Raw genomic sequence first — 21,760 nt, forward strand, 5'->3', positions numbered from 1 at the left:
ACAGGGCCAATGCTTTGTCTGATCAGTTTTAAATGTATTGAGCATGATCTATGCAACAATTATATTAGAGAATATAAATTTATGATGTCATCGCTCATGTGGTCTGGCAGGCATATTGGATCAAAGAAAAAAAAATGTTCAAAAACAGAAAAGTTGGCTCGCAACAAGTTGACTGTGCAGGGTAAGTATTCTATGAATACCATCTAGTTTTATCAGTTATGGACCCCAGTGAAAATGTAATTGCAAATTCTGATGGAGTAAAAAATACCATTAGAAAGTACTATTCAGAACTGTTTGCAAAAAAAGATGTTTATGAGGATAAGATGAAACTCTTTACCTCCCATCTCCCATCCCTGACTGAGACTCAACGGCTGGAGCTGGATGTGCCGTTAACCCTTCCTGAATTAGAATGTGCTCTGGTTGAAATGGAATCTTGAAATGCTCCAGGAATTGGTGGCCTACCAGCTGAGTTTTACTTGGAATTTTGGGACCTTTTAGGTCCAGAACTCTTAAATGTAATCCAAGAATCCCTGCGAACTGGTGCAATGCCATTAAGCCCAAGGAGAGCAGTGGTGAGTCTCTTCCCAAAGTCAGGAGATCTCCGGTGGATGGAGAATTGCAGACCAGTTTCAGTATTGTGCACCGACTACAAACTGTTTTCAAAAGCGATGGCAAATCGTTTGAAGAAAGTCATTGGTGATCTGGTCCTACCCGTTCAGACTTTCTGCATCCCCAGTCGATCCATTTATGGCAACATTTTTTTAGTTCAGGATTTAATGGGCACTTACCACGATCAAAATGATTTTGGGATAATGTTTCTAGATTTATAGACCTTGAAAAAGCCTTTGACAGTATTGATAATGTTTTTTTGTGGCGTGTTCTTGAAGCATGTGGCTTTGGGGTTAATTTCAGAGCCTTCATATCTCTATTGTACACTGACATCTCTAGTGTAATTAAGGAAAACAATGAACTCGTTTCCCCCATACAGGTTCAGAGAGGGGTACGGCAGGGTTGCCCAGTCTCAGGATTGCTTTTTGCGTCCTGAGACAGGATGTAGCAATGGAACCGTTACTTTGTATGCTCAGGGAGAATATCTCTGGCCTGACGTGTTTCCCAAGGAGTCCACCACTGACTATATCAGCGTATGCAGATGATGTGTGCGTCATGATCAGAAGCAAACAAGATATTGATGCTCTTGTTAAATCCTTGAGAACCTTTTTCCAGGCTTCTTCCCTGAAAGTTAATTGGAGGAAAAGCAAAGCTATTTGGGTGCCATACCTTAATAGTTGCCTCCTTGTCTCGACACATCTACCTCCTCTTCCGGGAAACCTTAAATGGAAGGCAGGTGTTATCGACTACCTTGGTGTGTCCCTTGGTTCCACACAATTTGTGGAAAAGAATTGGGAAGGCTTGATTGGAGAAATAGAGAGGAGACTGAACCTGTGGAAAAGAGCCCTAATGCACCTTTCATTTAAGGGCTGTGCCTTAGTTGCCAATAACTTGGTTGCTGCAACTTTATGGCATCGATTTATTTGCCTACAACTACAGGAAGTGCCGCTGAGAATGATCCAGGCCAAACTTGTGGACTTTTTTGGGGGAGGCCATAATTGGCGGCCAAACGTGATATGCCATACTTCATTTGAAGGAGGCCAAGACCTTGTTCACGTGAAATGCCGCCTCAAGGCATTTTGCTTGTGCTCCATTCAGCACCTTCTATATGTCAAGCACCTACCAAACCATCCATTGGCCTGTCATATTTTGCCACAGGTGGGCAGACTCGGCTATGGTCTTGAAGTATTTCTGACCCACCTCAAGGATGTTAATACATCAACGCTCCCTATAATCCACCAGAGCCTTCTCAATGCCTGGAAAGGTCTTACAGTGAGTCACAAAGTGGACACATACTCCCCAGGGATGTTTGAAGTTGAACCACTGTTTTTCAACCCTCTCTTCCCTGATGTATTCAAGAGCCGTGATTTGTGCCAACGTTTCATTGATGCAGGCATGAACAAAGTATGGCACCTACGGCCAGACTCTGGTGTCGGGTGGAAGACTGTGGAAGAAATTTCAAATATGACAGGAATTCGGTCCAAGAGGACAATCGGCTAAATATTGAGGAAAGTCGTACAAAAGGATCATCAGCTATGGGTATTATGGACTCAGAATACACATGGACATCCTGATGAGTCATACTTCCCTAAACTGATTTTTGACTGCTCCCCCAGAGAACTTCCACCTGTTAGCACAGGGACAAATGAATTACAAGGTACAAGCAGCAAGAGCCTGTATAGGTGTTGTGTATCTCTAATTCTCGGTGTTTCTCCATTAAACGGAGTAGCACGCTGGAAGAGACTACTCCCTACAGGGTCCCCCACTGAACCTGTATGGGAAGCGATGTATTGCAAGCAAATCACCAAAAGAACAGGAGACCTCCAGTGGCGCATTGCCCACTGGATCATCCCATGCAACACATATGTGAGGAATTTTGCCCCAATATCTGCATGCTCTGTAAATGAGGATGTGTTTCACTTTTTTATTGGGTGTGAAAGACTTTTTCCATTATTTAACTGGTTAAACTTTGTGTCACACAAAATCAATTTCAGATTTACTTTTCGCTCCTTTATTTTTGGGTTCAAAAAGAAATGTACACAAGAAAAAAAGATGAACTGTTGTGTTTTTTTGTGGCAACAGCAAAACCTGCTACATACTTGTCAAGAAAGGAGAAGTGTAAAGGTAAACCTCTTCACCAATGCAACGTCATGACGTTTTTCAGTGCACTTGTTTCTGCAAGGTTAAAACTTGAATTTAATTTTTCCAAGACCATGGCTGGACTTGATGTGTTTGTGGAAAAATGGTGTTTGGAAAATGTCTGTGAAGTTCGCCAAAATGAGTTGGTATTATCTCTTTAAAATAATCAAGTCTTTGTATATTTTCGTAATATTGCTTTATTTCATGTTTTTGGAAAAATGAACTGATTCATTGATATATTCTCGTTGTTACCTCGCATTCATATTCCCTCCTGTTTTGTTTGGAATTTCGATTTGTAAATTGTACATACACACACTTTTATAATTTTGTAATAAAAAGACCTGAAAAGTCAAAAAAAAAAGTCTCTCTCTCTCCCTCTCTCAACCTTACACATTTGCATGTATGCATAGCCATGCCGGATAACAACATAAGGATATAATGAGCAAACCAATAAAAAGTACATGGGACCTAAACCTGGGAGTCACAGCATCATGAGGCAACTGCTCAAAATACGTTTTATCAGTGATTTCCTGATCTGCAAAACACGTGAAATTATACAAAAACTCATCCATTTTGAACAGAAATATAAATAAATGAGAATTCCAGTTTGATTTATTGAAGTGAGAACTACTTTCGTTGACTAACGGGAAATGAAAACCAAATCAACCGATAAATAACACTGCAGAATGAAATGAGAACAGATGTCAGCAATCACCCAGTTCATATTGGAAGGCCTACGACTTGTAGAAGAAGATGGTGATTTAATTATTTATTTTTCAGATAAATGGTACCCAAACTCAGTGACGTGTCATCAATTATTTATATATAATTTGGCTGTTTCAATGTCAGAATGAATTGAGGGATATAAAAGAGAGAATGTTAAATTTTTATAATGTTGCTAAACCCTGAGACGCAACTTCCATCATAACATTATGACTTGTGCCAAACAAGAGCAAGATATATTTTAAAATGTCCCTTGCAAATAATATTAACGTGGTTTTTTATACTCTTACAAAGGTAAGTTATGAATAATGCATTCGTCTTGCCATCGTGACTGGATTTCATTTGTTATCTTAGCTGTGTACATGTGAAGAGATTAAAAAATGTGAAACTGCTCATTTGATTAAGCGCCTCATTTTATCCCAAGCACCTGTCTTCGGAAATGATAACATTGCCCTGACAAGGGAATTTTCATGAAAAAATCCCTGAAAATTTCTGCCTCGTGGTGTGGCCTGGGTATCTACTGGTTCAGTAACGGGGCAGAATCTCTAAAAATAGAGTTGTTTTTTGGACTATTTGGAGTCAGTTCCAGATATAATCCAACCGCACATCAGAATATAGAGCGCAATAGTCACATGGGTACAGTGTGAGTGGAGAGCATATATATAGTTCATGGCTGTTTTATTAGGATCCAATACAAATAAAACAAGAAAGAGCAATCGGAGATTGCAGACCCTCGCCAGGATGTGTTTTTAGTGGTTTTGAAGGATTTTGTGTTAAAGGCGGCCGAGCGACATATCCGATGCCATCATCATTTTTTTTTCCTCCACCAATTTATCCCTAGATGATGATCAATAAATTTCATCTTGATCGGATGAAGTTTTAAACTTGTCGAATTATGATGTCATAATGGAGGCACCTATGACATCATCATTAACATATGTTATTCCCATGGAGAGTTCTTTAAAATGAGCCATCTGTCAATTTTTTCTATGCAGCACTTTCGGAGATATTGAGGTGCAAAGTTTTTCGTTTTTTTCAAGATAGCACCTGTACCACGTGACCTATGATGTCATAAATATCATTAAAAATAATACAGGAGGAGTTGCACCTATGGTGGAAATTTCCTGTCAATCGGACCAACGGTTGCAGGGAAAATCATATTGATTCTGTGCGGACAAACAGATAAACAAACAGATGAAAAATCACTCATAGAGCGATACTTGGCAAAACAGAACAAAGTAGAATGGCACTCAGTAGAGCATCCTTTTGTCCACAAAAATAATTAGTCGTTGAATTCAGTGACCTGATATGCACATCGTCTTCAAAGTTTAAGTCAATCGGATGAAAAGTGACAATTTTAGAAATTTGGCCTATGTTGACCTTTTGGCCGATGTTGACCCCAAAAATAGTTGGTGGTTGGTTTCACTAAGCTGATATGAAAATCCTTTTCAAATTTCAAGTCAATCGGATGAAAATTGAGGATTTTAGAGATTTGAAAAAGGGGGTGGTTGACCCTTGGCCTATGTTGACCTAAAAAATAGGTGTTGGTTGAATTCATTTAACTGACATGTACATCCCATTAAATTTTCAAGTCAATCGGATGAAAATTGAGGATTTTAGAAATTTGAAATTGTTGTTGACCTGTGGCCTATGTTGACCTTTTAGCCTATGCTGATGTCAAAAATAGTTGGTGGATGAATTCAGTTAGCTGATATGAAAGTCTTTTTTCAAATTTCAAGTCAATCGGATGAGAATTGAGGATTTTAGAAATTTGAAAAAAAGTGGTTGATCTTTGGCCTATGTTGACCTTTTGGCCTATGTTGATCTCAAAAATAGTTGGTGTTTGAATTCAGTTAACTGATATGAAAATCCCATTCAAATTTCAAGTGAATCAGATTAAAATAGAGGTTTTTAGAAATTTGAAATTGTTGTTGACCTTTGGCCTATGCTGATCTCAAAAAATATTTGGTGGTTGAATTCAGTTAGCTGCTATGAAAATCATATTCAAATTTCAAGTCAATCGAATGGAAATTGAGGATTGTAGAACTTTGGGAAAAAGTGGTTGAACTTTGGCCTATTTTGACCTTTTGACATTAAAAATATATAGGATTTTGTCGGACCACAAACTCTACCATTTGGTGAAGTTTTGTGAAGATCGGTTTAAAATTGTAACCTGTAGGCAAGTAAAAGTGAGCGGACAGACAAACACAAATGAAAAATCACTCAGAGTGACACTTGACAAAACAGAACAAAGTAGCATGGCACTCAGTAGAGCATTCTTTTGACCTCAAAAATAGTTGGTAGTTGAATTCAGTTAGCCGATATGCAAATCCTATTCAGATTTCAAGTCAATCGGATGAGAATTGAGGATTTTAGAAATTTGAAAAAAAGTGGTTGATCTTTGGCCTATCTTGACCTTTTGGCCTATGTTGATCTCAAAAATAGTTGGTGTTTGAATTCAGTTAGCCGATATGTAAATCTTTTTCAAATTTCAAGTGAATCAGATTAAAATTGAGGTTTTTAGAAATTCAAAAAATAGTGGTTGACCTTTGGCCTATGTTGACCTTTTGGCCTAAGCTGACCTCAAAAATAGTGGGTGGTTGAATTCAGTTAGCAGATATGTAAATCCAATTCAAATTGCAAGTAAATTGGATTAATATTGAGGATTTTAGTCATTTGAAAAAAAGTTGTTGACCTTTGGCATATGTTGACCTTTTGACATTTTGACCTCAAATAATTTGGCACCACGAACTACACCATTTGGTGAAGTTTCGTGAAGATCAGTTTAAAATTGTGACCTGAAGGCAAGTATAAGTGAGCGGACAGACAAACACACAAACCGGAATAATCAACATACCTGCAAAAAAAGAAAAAAAAATTACCACCCCCCCCCCCCCCCCCCCACACACACACACACAAACGCACACACAAACACATCTCGTTTTTTCATTTCTGTTCCTCACAATTCTATCTCTCTCTCATTCACACACACACACACACACACACACACACACACACACACACACACACACACACACACATCTCGTTTTTTCATTTCTGTTCCTCACAATTCTATCTCTCTCTTTTATTCACACACACACACACACACACACACACACACACACACACACACACACACACACACACACACACACACACACACACACACACACACACAATTAATTGTACAGTATCGGTTGTTCCTAAACTTAAATATAAATAATTTAAAGGATTGTTGTAAATGATGTTAATTTCACAACATCCCATATTCAACTTTATTTAAATTGCAAACCTCAAACATAGTTTCTCCACCTAAAGCAAGAACCTTAACCCGTAAGCAACTGACGAGTTTCCCGACTGCATGGATCATCAGCTGGGCACCGTTCTTCCTCGAGGTTTCGATCCTTTCAGCCCAGGACCTCTCCAAACGGCGGATCCACAACCTCGATCATGGATCCACATCAAGTGATGGTAAATCAGTGGATCCACAACCTCAGTTGCGTCCAGGCAGTCAGTCAACCCGTCAATGCAACATCACTTATTCCAACTTTACTCGCAATAGGATTTAATGTATTATCATATATTTATACACACACACACATGACAGACAAACACACACACACAGACAGATACACCGAAGTGATTACGAAACCCCATCTCTTGCTGTGCAGGGCACGGGTTAATAAAATATAAAAGAAGCAAAGTTAGCTGAAGAAGCTTGCCCATATATAATGTCGCATGTTATTATATAATACGACTTCCCTTTCAAGGAACGTCAATGCAGGAGGAGGCCATTAGGCCCATCAAAGCTTGATCTATGATCGCCAATATATGGTCGTTCCCTTTCTTTTCTTATGCAGCACATGGCTCCTGGTTGCTTCATTTACTGGGAGCGTGGATGTGCCACGGATGCAGAATGTTACATGAAATAGATGTAGGGTTGGAACTAAAGGGAGATTGAAGTCGGGGTAGTGTTTGAGAGGAGAGAAGATGCAAGTTGATGGAAGAATGCTATGAATGCTGTACACTAGTAATCTGGCGGAAACGAATGAAATATGCTTTTAGATACTTGATTTGGTACACAGATTATGAAAAGGTATTAGTGTGGGAACCAACTTCAATAAAGTCGCTTGCATTGTGATTCCGTTCACACATCAGTGTATATACCTTGATGTGGACCCCTGGTAGCTTGTAACTGTTGCTGCGATTTTGCCTGAGGAAGAACTGCTGAAATCTGTCGATCCGGGTTCTTCCCAACATCTTTGTTCCTTTCACATACATTTCTTTCTACTTTTTCATATTTCTCTTTATTCATTCTAATTCTTGCTTCTTCTTTATTTTTCTCTTTTTTATCTATCCGTCTTAGGAGAAGTGAATTCTTGCAGAAATTTTTCTGTAACGTTCACTTGGCTGCACCTGGATGGGTGATCCATGCAGGTTCAGCCACGGCAACAAGTTCAAACTTGATAGAGTGCATACAAACCGGAGTGATCAACATACTTGCTAGTTTTTTTTGTTGTTTTTTTGCCAAGTAAAAACCAAACGGACTAAAATGCAATAACCTCTCCTCTGTCGAGGGTAACTAGAAAGGCACTTCATGGAGTGCATACCTCCGCAAGGCTGAACAGTTTATGTTTTGTATCTCACTGATAGGCCAGATCTGGATTCGGACATGAGTCAAAATGTAATCGGCTTGTTCTCGTCACCTATCCAACTCGTCCACCAAGTTTTGTCATAACTCGTCCACAACTTTTTGAAATATCATGACATTTATCGTTTTCGTCCCCCATCTTTCAATGGTGAAGAATCACTTAAAAAATAAAAATATTTATCGTATCCGGATCCGCATTAGGATCTTCACCAAAATCAAATTGATTTGTCCTCGTAACACACCCAACCTGTCCACAAACTTTTGTCTGAATTCATCGTTAACGTTTTTACATATCGTGCTATTCATTGGTTTTAGCCCCATCACTCAATGGTGAAGAATCACAAAAAATTCTCAGATCTATATCCACATCCGGATCTTCACCAAACTCGAATCATTTAGTCTGTTTCACACACTCAACCTCTCCGCCAAATTTGGCCGAATCGGTCCACAGCTTCTTGAGATATCCTATTCACAAAGAAACAGACAGGGGTGAAAACATAACCTCCAACCACCTTTTGTGGTGTAGGTAATCAGACCCGCTCGGCTGATCCCACCCCTGCTGTTCACACTTTTGGCACTATTACCCAGTGTCCCTTGGCCCAATGGTTCTTTCCTATTCCATTGATCAATTATTTTGGGGACACACTCATGTGCACGTGATAATGCGCTCATGCATCACACACTTTGAATGAGCAAATCAGAGACAATTTCAGGAGGTGGTTTGCAGTGGCTTTAAAAGGAACCAAGCTCAGATATTGAGCTGAAAGTATTTTAGAGTGGTCGCCTCGCTCCCAGGTTTAGATCCCATATTAGTGGGGCGGCTTAGCCCAAATATTCAAAAGAATTGTGCATTTTGTGAAACAAGCACCAAATTTGGCACAAATGTACATTAATATGTTGCGAACATTTTCAGATATTGGGCCACTTGAAATTCCGTAATTTTTTTTTTCAAATTTTTTCAAATTTCGTAATTTCAAATTTTTCGGGTGACACCGTCACAATTTCGGTCTTCGAGGCCGGCCGATAGGCAAAGTGTGACCGGAAGGGACGAGGTTCTCCTGACCACGTGGCCCTCGATCTGGGAAGCGAGAGGCGTTCCATTAGTGGACGCGCCCCTCACGCCCGACTTTTGGGCGGCCCCGGCAGGCCGTTTGTTTTGACGTTCCGTGACAGGCCCCGCACCCCCACCTCCGGGCCGACCGGAAGCTTGTGCTGAGTACATCATACCTGAACAACTCAGTGAGGCAGAACACAGCAGTGCACACCAGGGTGACCCCTTCAGTGCATAAACCAATTAACCTGTCCACTGCAGGGCATATAGAAATGAAGTTATTTTCTGCATATAATAATAATATAAGTTCAGTTCTATATAACAATTTCTGTTATCACCACTACCACTACAACTACCACTACTACAAGCTTTGTCTGGAATTTTGTGGACTAACAGACAAACAGACATACAGACAAGCTGGGATCAAAACATTACCTCCTTCCACCATTGAGTGTAGAGGTAAACATCATGGAAATTATATCATGCCCTAGATTTAATTCATGCTTACCCGTGTATTTGCTTCACTGGTTCACAAGGTCTTTTGCATACATGTAATTCAGACTCTCGTCTTCATTGCTGACCACACAATGTTCGCAACATATTAATGTACATTTGTGCCAAATTTGGTGCTTGTATCACAAAATGCACAATTCTTTTGAATATTTGGGCTAAGCCGCCCCACTATATCGGCCGGCCTCGAAGACCGAAATTGTGACGGTGTCACCCGAAAAATTTGAAATTACGAAATTTGAAAAAATTAGAAAAAAAAAATTACGGAATTTCAAGTGGCCCAATATCTGAAAATGTTCGCAACATATTAATGTACATTTGTGCCAAATTTGGTGCTTGTATCACAAAATGCACAACAGGTTTGCTATGCTGCTACACTATATACTCTTTCTTGGTTTGCTCATTATATCCTTATCTTGTTTTTCTGGATGGAATATACATGCAAGTGTGTTAGCTTCCATAGGAGAGTATTTGTAGAATGTTTGTTCGTCATGGAATTTGTAGGAGGGTAATGTTGGTTGTATAAAAATAAGGCTTTGATAATTCCTCATTTTCAGACGATAATGAATGTACTTTGAAAGACCTGATTCTTTTGAAAAAGTGCTTTCACAGCAAAATCGCAAACACGACAATTTCCTCTTGCTTTATCGCTCAACTGACAAGCGAAAACACGAGACAACAGTGGATGTGACCTCAGTCGCAGCCGCTAACCTTGGTGGAAGTAATGCAACTTCCAGGGGTGAAGCCATGGATGCCAGCGAAGCCATCTTTTTTCCTTCCTCTTTTTTCATCAATTTTTTCTCCGCAGTCAACAGGGCAATTAATTAAAGGGAAATTTTCTATAATGCCAACCTGCGGGTATAGCCATGCTGTTTAATCAAATGCTGAGCGTGAAGCGAGGAAGATGGGAAGCCACCATGTCTATAGTTATTGGTGTGACTCTACCAGAGTTAGAATCAAACTGTCAACTTCCCATACTCAAAGCAGACACCAACGATCATTGCACCCAGTTTGGTCAATAACTCAACCCTGCTCACCCAACTCTCCTTCTATGGTATCCATGGAAACCTCCATGCATGGCTTGCGGACTCTCCGGTCGTAGTCAACGTGTGGCCCTGAATGGATTTCTCTCATCTCCCCTTCCTGTCCAGGCTGGAGTTCCCCAAGGCAGTGTGCTGGGCCCTGTGCTTTTTTGGGCATTCATTAATTAACTCTTCGACTCTCTCTAAAAATCCTCTCTATCTCTTTGCTGATGACTCCACTATCTGCCGCTCCATTCCTCATCCCTCAGATCGGCAGTCTGCAGCCTCCTCACTCTCTGCAGACCTGGACAAAATCACAGACTGGTCAAACAAGTGGAAGATGTCTTTCAATCCTGACAAATCTCACACTCTTACTATGTCTCTCCAAAAAGACCGACTGGACAACCCTCCCATCTACTTTCTCAACAATCCTCTCAATGAAGCTCTGTCACTCAAGCTTTTGGGTCTCACTATCTGCCATGATCTTTCCAGGAAAAACCACATTTCCTAGCTGGCCTCCAAAGCTCCAAAGCGAGTCGCCAACAGCGCATCCTCCATTGTAAAAAGTGCTTTCTGGGCACTTCTGAGATCCTCACCACATACAAGGCTTTCATCCGCAGCTTGATGGAATACTGCTCTCCCCTCTGCCTCACACCTAGCTCGGCTTCACGCAGTTGAAACCAAAGCATTCAGAATCATTTGAATCTCCCCACGATGAAGCTGATTCTGAGGGCCTTTCTCTATCCCTACCGCAGGCAGGTTGGTGGTCTTTCTGTCTTCTACCGACTCCTCTCCAGACTAGCTCCCCCTGCTCTGTCTGTGCTCTGTCCCCCAAATATTCCTGCAGGATGCACAAGATCTGCCTGCAACCCTCTTCTGGTTAAACTGCCAAAATCAAGACTCTCTATTCACCTTCACTCTTTCATTCCTCTTTTCTCCCGCCTCTGGAACAAACTCCCTCACTCTCTTCAATCCCACTCCTCCCTCCAGGTCCTTAAAACAGCTGTTCACCACCATCTCTTATCTTCCCCCATCCAAAACCTTGATCTTTTCTACCCCCGCTAAAACACCACATATCCGCCTCTTTCAATCCCCAACTTCTTTCCTGAAATTCCTCGTAGTGTTAATTTGCTTTATACCGTGTACCTCTCCCTCCACCCCTAGCCATCCCCCGTCCACAGATCTACCGACATCCCTCTTGTCTGCTGTTGTTGTGCTTGTGTGCTTCCCTCTCTCTCACCCTCTTGTCTCCCGCTCCTTTCATTGCATGTTTTATGTGTCTGTGCATGTTTTCATGTTCTAGTGCGGGAGCCCAGAAACATTTGTTTCACATCTCGAGTACAAAAGGTTTGAGGCCTGGAATATATGCATCTATGATAGGAGACCCCAAAAAGGCAATTCTTAAGTTCTGCAATTCTGCACAGCAACCAGGGGGCGCCACCAAAGACCCCTAAATGTGACTCTTAATTCACAATTTGAGTACATCTTTCAAACTTGTCTTAAAATGTTCTCTATAGGAGTGGAAATCAGAATTCCCAATTCTTAAGTTTTCAATTTGTGTATTAGGTCGCTTAAGAACGACATAATTAATGCTAATTAACGCTAATTAGCATTTTTAATTCACAATTTGAGTACATCCATGAAACATATGGCAATGTATTCCTTAGGTCATCCTAAATCAAGATCAGTCATTCTTAAGTATCCATTTCATGTATTAACCCACTTAAGAACGCAAAATGTACTCATTGACCCCGTCCCTGGCAAGGTGAGTGTTAATTCACAATTTGAGTACATCTTTCAAATTGGTCCCAAACTGTTCAGTAGATCATCGTGAATCAAGAACAGCAATTCTTATGTGTCCATTTCATGCATCAACCCACTTAAGAATGCAGTCAGTATTGTAACGGAATTTGGGTTGTCACTGGCTGCTATCCCCCCTCCACTCCCTGGCTGGCCCTCCCTTATATTCAAGGGAGGGGCTGGAGTGCTGACCTGAGGGCAGGCCCCAAGTAGACACCCACACCAGTGCTGAGCATGCACACACCTGTCTGGCTGGCCGGATCGAGGGTGTTCAGTTTTGGTTAAGGAAGGAGTTTTGGCCTCCCAGCCAATGGGGAGGCTTCTTCCCTAACTTGAGCCAATTACACCCTAAACAGGAAGTGCCTCTCTACAGAAATGACTGTCCTGCAGTGAATAACTGGGACCAATATACAACATTGTTTGGGGAATAATAACCAGTGACTTAAAGGGAAATATTACCACATTATCAATCCAGGTTTGTGACACTATCTTGAGGGACGAACTTTCTGGGACACCCTGTAGAGGGAGTTGTCGGTTTATCATAGGACCTAAACATGGGGAATCTCCTGCTCTTTCCCTCCATAGATTCTCTGAATCGGCTGCAGAATGTCTGATGTTGCCTGCAATGCCTAGATCACTGCTTAGGTAAGTCAACAAATAGGGTTAGGGTTTGGGGTTAGGTGGCAAAACCCCGGCAGAGGTTGTAGAAGGTGACGACTCCTTGGATGGACATAAATGTGGGGCATTGCTATGGTGAACATCACTGGCGGCTTTAACAGGTGGCGTTTGGGATGAGATGGCGGTAAAGTTCTTGTAACAAGAAACATGGTAACCCTAACCCTAACCCTAACCCAACCCTAACCCTAACCCTAACCCAACCCTAACCCTAACCCAACAAACAATACTATGCTGTAGGCCTAATAAGCATTCGGGCCGATACAGAATTATGTAGCCCTAGGCCTAGGTGGCGTGCAGGAAATGTCCAGGCAGATGAGGGTATCCAAAGTTCTGTATGCATACCGATTTCAGGTTCGAACCACAGCTGAGTAGAAAATAATGACTTATTGCCTCAAAATTTGAAATAACTTCTTTTGGATTTCACTGACCAAAACTGACTGACTCGCCATGCTCACTGACCACCCGCTGTGATTTTATTTTTCAGACAATGATTTGAAACATGCAACCATGGAATCGGCCACCAATACTACGCCTACTGTCCAGCCTACTGTCCAGCCTACTGTCCAGCCTACTGTTTCATCATTGGAACGCAGATGTATTCTTCACATCCAACGCAGTGCAGACAAGAAAGCTCGTCCAGACGTTCTACCTTTCAAGGATACGCAATGGGAAGCAGTAGAAACAGCAGCAGCTAATAGACGGCAAAAGCAACATTTCCAGGACTCTGTCTATTGTGGTGTAGTTCAGAGATTGCCTACGTCTCCTGCTGAAATGGATGGTTACCATGTTTCTTGTTACAAGAACTTTACCGCCATCTCATCCCAAACGCCGCCTGTTAAAGCCGCCAGTGATGTTCACCGTAGCAATGCCCCACATTTACGTCCATCCAAGGAGTCGGCACCTTCTACATCATCTGCCGGGATTTTGCCACCTGTTTGTCTATTCTGTGAGAAAAAGATAAAACGACTCAAAGGTGGAAGCGTCGAACTGTTGGGAAGATGTGAAACCATTGAAGCCGGTGTATCGATCCAAAATGCAGCAAAGACATTAAATGACAGTAAGGTTATTCCAAAAGTAGTTGATACGGATTTAATTGCCAAGGAGGCCCACTACCATCATTCATGTAAAAGTGCGTATTTGTTGTCAGCCAATCGAGTTTCCCAAAAGGACACACGTGAAACAAAAACGCCTTCTGAGACCAGTGTGTTGGACATTTTTGCATACATTGAGCAATCTGTAATAATAGACAACAGACCTGAACTTCTTAATTCTGTATATGAACGTTATCTTGATATTTGTTCGGCATCCGCAGAAACGCCCAGGGGAAGCGCCTTCAGCCTCTCTAGGACATTGATGAGTCACTTCAAAGCGCGCATAAAGATACAGAGTTCACTTGGGAAAAGGCTTGGAAACATCTTATATAATGCAGAAACCGCAGATGATGCAATTCGTGTTGTATATGATTACACATCTACTGATGAGAGAACAATCGCCAAAGCAGCATTGCTTTTGCGCAACCAGTTGCTCAAGGTTGAAAAGGTCGACCTTCCTGAATGTCCGACATTGGAGGATTTAAGAAACGGGGACTCGTCACCCCCAAAACTTGTAGTAGATTTTTTCAATATTTTGTACGGAGGGCTAAAACCAGAGCGATATACAGAGTCAGTAAAGCGCCGCGCAAATTCATCTAGTCAGGATGCCTTGTTCATTGTACAACGGGGTCGCGCAAAACCTGCAAAACATGTAGCTCTTGGTATGAGTGTTAAGTCGGTCACTGGCAGTAAAAAAATGGTTCAAGTCCTGAACAGGTTTGGTCACTGTTTAAGCTACAACACATTGGAAGAAGTTGAAACTGCCACAGCTGAATCCATTCAAGAACAGAAGCTTGCTTGTCCAAAAGGAACAGTCGTAGGTAAACCAGTCGGATTAGCCTTCGACAATTTCGATGAGATGACTCAAACCATGTCTGGAGCCAATTCGCTGCACGATACCATGGGTATTCTGTACCAAAATGTGCCAGCACCTGATGAAGAACGTGAAGCATCTGCTGTCATGGCAGTTTCAACCTCAACTAGTGCTCGGCAAGTAAAGACAGGCAAAAGGAAGAGAACCCTTGAGAGTACAGATACTGCACTCCAGCCATATAGGAAGATACCAAAGATGACGAAGTTCAGTTACAAAAACACTGCAGTCTACAGCCTTCCAGATGTTAGCAACAAGGCTCGCCACCTGGACCTCGTGTGGATGATGAGCCATGCCATTGGCAATGATGTATTGCCTATTATGTGGGTTGGGTTTAATGCAAGCATTTGCAGTGACCACCTTCCAAAACAAGAGGTTCTATATATGCCAAACTTACGCCAGCCTATCACCAGCCTAGAGGTCGTGCAGGAGACTCTCCTCATCACGCAGAGGTGTGCTAATGAGACGGGACAGAAATACGGAATAGTCAGTTATGATCTGGGCGCAGCCAAGCCGGCACTTCAAATACAAGTGACTGAGAAACCGAAATTTGATAACATTTTCATAATGTTAGGCCCATTCCACATCGAAATGGCTTTCTTCAAGGCTATTGGGAAACTCCTGTCCAACTCTGGAGGACCAGAAATGCTGACTGAATCTGAGGTACTTGCAACCGGATCCTTAAACGGATTTTTGACGGGGAAACATTTCAACAGGTGCAAGAGATTGCACCCCATACTAGCCCTTGCTCTTGAGATGCTACACTTCTCATCCTTCTTAGACTCTTACCCACACAGAGAAGAAACAGAAGCATTGATAAGCAGCATGAAACTGTCGGTGGGTTAATACATGAAATGGATACTTAAGAATGACTGATCTTGATTTAGGATGACCTAAGGAATACATTGCCATATGTTTCATGGATGTACTCAAATTGTGAATTAAAAATGCTAATTAGCGTTAATTAGCATTAATTATGTCGTTCTTAAGCGACCTAATACACAAATTGAAAACTTAAGAATTGGGAATTCTGATTTCCACTCCTATAGAGAACATTTTAAGACAAGTTTGAAAGATGTACTCAAATTGTGAATTAAGAGTCACATTTAGGGGTCTTTGGTGGCGCCCCCTGGTTGCTGTGCAGAATTGCAGAACTTAAGAATTGCCTTTTTGGGGTCTCCTATCATAGATGCATATATTCCAGGCCTCAAACCTTTTGTACTCGAGATGTGAAACAAATGTTTCTGGGCTCCCGCACTATTCAATGTGTTAGCTCTTACACAAGCCTCGATTCTGTATACAAAAAAGAAGAAGAAGTTAAACAACGTTTTAAAAAACGATATATAAATGTATTCTAGGCCTAGTTTTGAACACTGTTTGGTCAATTGGCAAAGTCAACGTTTCAAACTTAATACATATCAATTATATTGTCACCATTGATATCAGGAATGCTGCAAGCCTGGTACACAGGTCGAACAGAAATATGTCGATATGCAGGGAAAATGATCAACACATGAACATTTATCAACATGAACAACATCAACACATGAACAACACATGAACACTAGCCAGGCAGATATGGAAATGCATTGGCTGGCAGATAGAGACAAAGTTCATTGACAAATTGTGAAATGACATTTGAAGCTTAACCCGTTGAGGGTGTTGCCATTACTATACCATTTAGGGGAACAAAATCTCTTTTTGCATTGATCGTCGAGCTCTATGCTGTCCATGTGCAGTGTGAAGCTCTGCACTTTATTACATTAACAATGTACAGACCGAAGCAATCTTACGGGTAGATCTATCTGATACTACTCTACAGAGAAAACGAGATGCAAGAATATTGAGAATATTAATTTACTGAACGAATGGAGATCTGATCACAAATTTTAATCCAGTGCTTCCATCATTATGGGCAAAGGACTCTGTAATGTCAAATGGATTACTGATAAATTATTATCGACAATGAAACCCTCTCTTTCGTTAAACACACTTGTAGGCAGCGGATTGATATGCAGTTGAATTAATATAACTAGCAACGGTACCGCCTTATGGGCTGGGCTTCAATTGGGAAGGCCATATGAAAAGGCAAAATATCAGAAATTGAAGGCTTTTTTTATTTTAAACGATTCATATAAACATCCGTTGATTCATAAACACACGCAAATCATCAAAATCTAAACAGTACATGGCGCCCATTTAGAAAAAAAGATTGAATTCTGCAAAACGGAAGCGGCCGCTACACGTCTTTCTCAGTCGCACGTTTATGTGTGAAGAGTGCGCGCCGAATCTGTAACACGGAAGCGGCTGCTACACCTGTTTCTCAGTCGCTTTGCACACGCTGCCGTGTTACTTTCCCAGCTGCACGTTTATATCGGAAGAGTTCGTCAGGAGTCGATCTACTCTCTCCTGCTACGTAGAATTTCAACAAAAGCCACATCACTGTTCATATCGGTAAATATTATTCCATCATGTTTGGAAAAATTGGAAAACTTGGAAAATTGGGGGAAAAATTTGGAAAAACAATGTAGCCTATTTTACTCCAATGGGTCCCAGGAATACCCACCCAAAATATCGTTGTGATCGGTTCAGTCGTTTTTGTGGTACCTTCGAACGGACAGACGGACAGACGGACATTTGGTGAATTATAGTAAGATGGAAACAAGAAAGTGCAATCAGAGATTGCAGACCCTTGCCGGGACATGTTTTTGTGGTTTATTTTGTGTGGTGTTTATTAGCTGCTGTTTGTGTGGTTATTGACGACGTAGATTTATGTTCAATCCAATATGCCTGCCGAACCACGTGAACGATGACTTCAGAAATTTAATTCTCACATTCGATTTTTGTGTAGAACACCCTCAATAAATTTCAAAATGATCCGGTCAAGCGTTCTAATTGTTTAATTATGACGTCATAACGAGGGCACTGATGACATCATCATGAATATATGTTGTTCCACATGGGGCGTACAAAGTTTTTCGGTTTTTCCAAGATGGCGCCCTACCACGTGGTCTATGGCATCATAATTATCGTTAAAAATTCTACAAGTGGAGGCACTCTTATGGTGAAAATTTCATGTCAATCTGACCAACGACTGCAGAGAAAAGAATACTCACGCACTGTGCGGACTAACAAACAAACAGACAGACGGACCCAAATGCAATACCCTTTCCTCTGGCGAGGGTAATAAAGCTTCGATATTGACATTGCATAATATGGTGCCAAAGCAGTCACTTTGAACTAAAACATATTGGTTTTATAACATTGGAAGAAATAAAACTATTATCACAGGTTTATAAAAACAAGGTTGTATGAATTATATAGTTATTCTATGCTATAGAATATGTAAAGTGGGATCCACTCGGTGATCATTTACCATTGCCAAAAAACTGGAGCAGGGCCAAGTCGATGGATCGTTTCCAGCGAGATCCCTTCTTGAGAGCAATTCCATATCCCGTGGTGGCAAAGACCTTCCCGCTACCGATAGTCACCAGTTTGCAGCCTTCATCCTTCGCTGCCATATAGTTCAGCACGGCGGCATCGTAGATAAATGCGTCCAGTTTCCTGATTCAAAAAACATCAATGCAGGATGTAAAAAGTAATTAGCGTTATTTGGATCTTGCAATGTCTGTGCATGGTTTGACAATGTTAGAAATTGTGAAAGCAATTAAGTGAATATATTCATTCAGCATCAACCTTTTGGATCAGGTGTAAAACAACACTTTTGAAATAAATGGTTTCAGCTTCTTGGCTTGAAATAACCTCTGGAAGCCTCATTGCCAACATTCCATTTCTGATGCCATTCCATTTCTTTTTCATGCCCTATTAACCTTGCACATCTAGAAAATTCAAAAACATTCCCATATCACTGTAAAGGCAGACAAGCAAATAGAAGATACAGGACAGTATACTTAAGATGAATCATTGATAAGACAAAAGACATATATATATATATATATATATACACACCAAGTGAAATTGTGCATCAGTTAGCCTATAGTGCAAGAATAACACTCACAGCTTAGGTAATCACAATACATCTCAATAACAACAACAACAACATGCATTTTAAGGCCATTTTCCCTGCTAGAGCGGGGGTTAGCCTTGCGGTCCCCATGACAATCTCCTCCATTTTGCCCTATTTTCTGCATCTATCCTTGTTAACCCCCTTGCCCGCATTTCTTCTTCCACCATCTTCAGCCAAGTCTTTCTCGGTCTTCCCTGTCCTCTACTTCCTTCTACATTCATTTCCATCACTCTTCTCAACCAGTCACTTTCATCCTTCCTCAACATATGACCAAATCATCTCAACCTGTTCCTCTTCACAGCATCAATCACAGGCTCTATTCCCATCATCTTTCGCAATTCATCATTTGTGTTACTCTCTCTCAACGATACTCCGCACATCCACCGAACCATTCGCATTTCCACCCTTTCCAGCCTTCGTTGCTGCTCTACGTTCATTACCCATGTCTTGCTCCCATAAATCATAACACTTCTCACACATGCAGCATACACCTTCCCCTTCAGCTTCAAAACACTCCCCTCCTCGTCAGCACGCCACTCACTTCCCGAAACTTCTTCCATGCACATCTCACTCTAGCAACCGTTGCCGAGTCTGATCCACCTTTTCCATTCAGCATGGCTCTGAGGTAGCAAAATGTTTTCACACCTTCCAGGTTCACACCGTCTCCAAGATCCAACTCAACATTTCCTCCATTTGCAGCTCCCTCTGTGCACACCTTACATTTGAATGTAGCTGCCACACTGGTTAATGACCCTCTCAGACCACTACATTTGTTATGAACCCACTCAGCGCACATTGTACATTGAATGGAGTTCACTCCGACACCCTTCCTGCGCACAGCACAGGGCCACTTCCCAGTTCTTTCCACTCCACCACGTGCTTTACCACTTGCCATCACCTTCGTCTTTCCGATATTCACCTTCAGACCTTTTGTCTCCATACATTCCTTCCACTTGTTCATCTTTTCCTTCAGTCCATCCATACTTTCCGCAATCAACACCAGATCATCAGCATACAACAACTCCCACGGTAAACCCTCCTTTACGTTCTGAGCCAGCACCTCCATCACAGCTACAAATAGTAGTGGACTTAGTACCGACCCATGATGGATGAAGATGATGATGCTCATCATCCCTAGATGATGCTCAATAAATGTCATCTTGATTGGATGAAGTTTTGTACTTGTCAAATTACGACGTCATAATGGAGGCACCTATGACATCATCATTAACACAGGTTATTCCACAGGGGGAGTTGTTTACAATGAGCCATGTCTCAATTTTTTCTATGCAGCACTTTCGGAGATATAGAGGTGCAAAGTTTTTTGTTTTTTTCCAAGATGGCAGCCATACCGCATGACAAATGACGTCATAATTATCACTGAAAAACTCTACATGTGGAGTTGCACCTATGGTAAAAAAAAATTCCTGTCAATTCGACCAACAGTTGCAGAGAAAATCATATTTACTCTGTGTGGACAAACAAACAAACAGACAAACAAACAGACCCAAATGCAATACCCTCTCCTCAGGCGAGGGTAACTAGAGAGCTAGAAACAAGAAAAAGAACAACGACCGAAAGTCTAACAGCGGCGTACCCGGGCTTGTAAAATATTATAAACCACAAACACATATGATTAGCTTTTTAAACAGTCGCTAATGCTGTTAATATCATTAAACAAAGAAATTTGGAGGAATCCCGACATCCATGAGGTAGGTTTTACTTACAGAACTGAGCGAAGATCTACTATACTCTATATACCCCACAAGGATTGGGTTCATAACATGAACCTTCCTGCCACTAAAATAGCTCTTTCGTAGCGGCCTTTCGAAGCCCCCCAATTAAGGTTTTGTTTTGAATGAAACCCACTTTTCCTGTTGTTTAAAACGAAATTGAAAGGGAGGAAGCCCGGGTTGTGCTCCTTTACCAAGCAGCTAGCTAGCGCTTGCCAAGCCAGCCGTTCCTTAACGGTTTGGAATAGAGTGCTTGCTTGAATGCGAAAACCACTTGGCAATCTCTCCACAAGAAACTTGTAAATTAACACACACACAATGTTCTTGAGACCCGACCATAGATTGACTGTAATCCATATAAGCCGAAGAGGAATGACGCTTCCTGCTTGTGTTATGATTAGATTTACTATAATATTAACGTTACATTATCATTATTTCGAAAATGATATTACTATAAAAAAAAAACCGAGGCAAATTCCTTACTTCAGCGGTTGTTAGTATTGAACAATTCATGCCATTGGGATTAGTGTTATGGTGATATTTACTATATTATCATTATTATTATTATTAATATTATTATTACGAAAACGATACTACTAAACGATACACTACTGTATTAAGAAACCTGGGATTAATTTGCCCAAAGCAGTCCGAAGATGAGCCATGAAGCATAAAGCCGAGACGTACCATATTGTTGCAAGAGCTGCAACGCCGATGCTTTCGATATTTCATGGTCATTTTAACAATCGTTTTTTTATGTTTCACACTGAATTAAAAGCGTAAAGGTAGAGCATGGCGATTGTGATATATGACAAGTTTGACGATATGTTCGGCATGAACGAAATTGGAATCAAA

General features: G+C 41.2%; 1 protein-coding gene across 1 annotated transcript in view; it reads right to left on the minus strand.

The window, feature by feature from the left end:
* Positions 1 to 21,760, minus strand: part of LOC137433520 (glutamate receptor ionotropic, NMDA 2B-like) — a 260,022-nt gene that overhangs the window by 17,077 nt on the left and 221,185 nt on the right. Inside the window, exon 10 of the mRNA XM_068125849.2 lies at positions 18,522 to 18,709. Within this exon, the coding sequence (XP_067981950.2) occupies positions 18,522 to 18,709 (188 nt within the window). The remainder of the gene's footprint in view (positions 1 to 18,521; positions 18,710 to 21,760) is intronic.

The sequence above is a fragment of the Myxine glutinosa genome, chromosome 10, assembly GCF_964187855.1.
Source record: "Myxine glutinosa chromosome 10, kmMyxGlut1.1, whole genome shotgun sequence".
NCBI lineage: Eukaryota > Metazoa > Chordata > Myxini > Myxiniformes > Myxinidae > Myxine > Myxine glutinosa.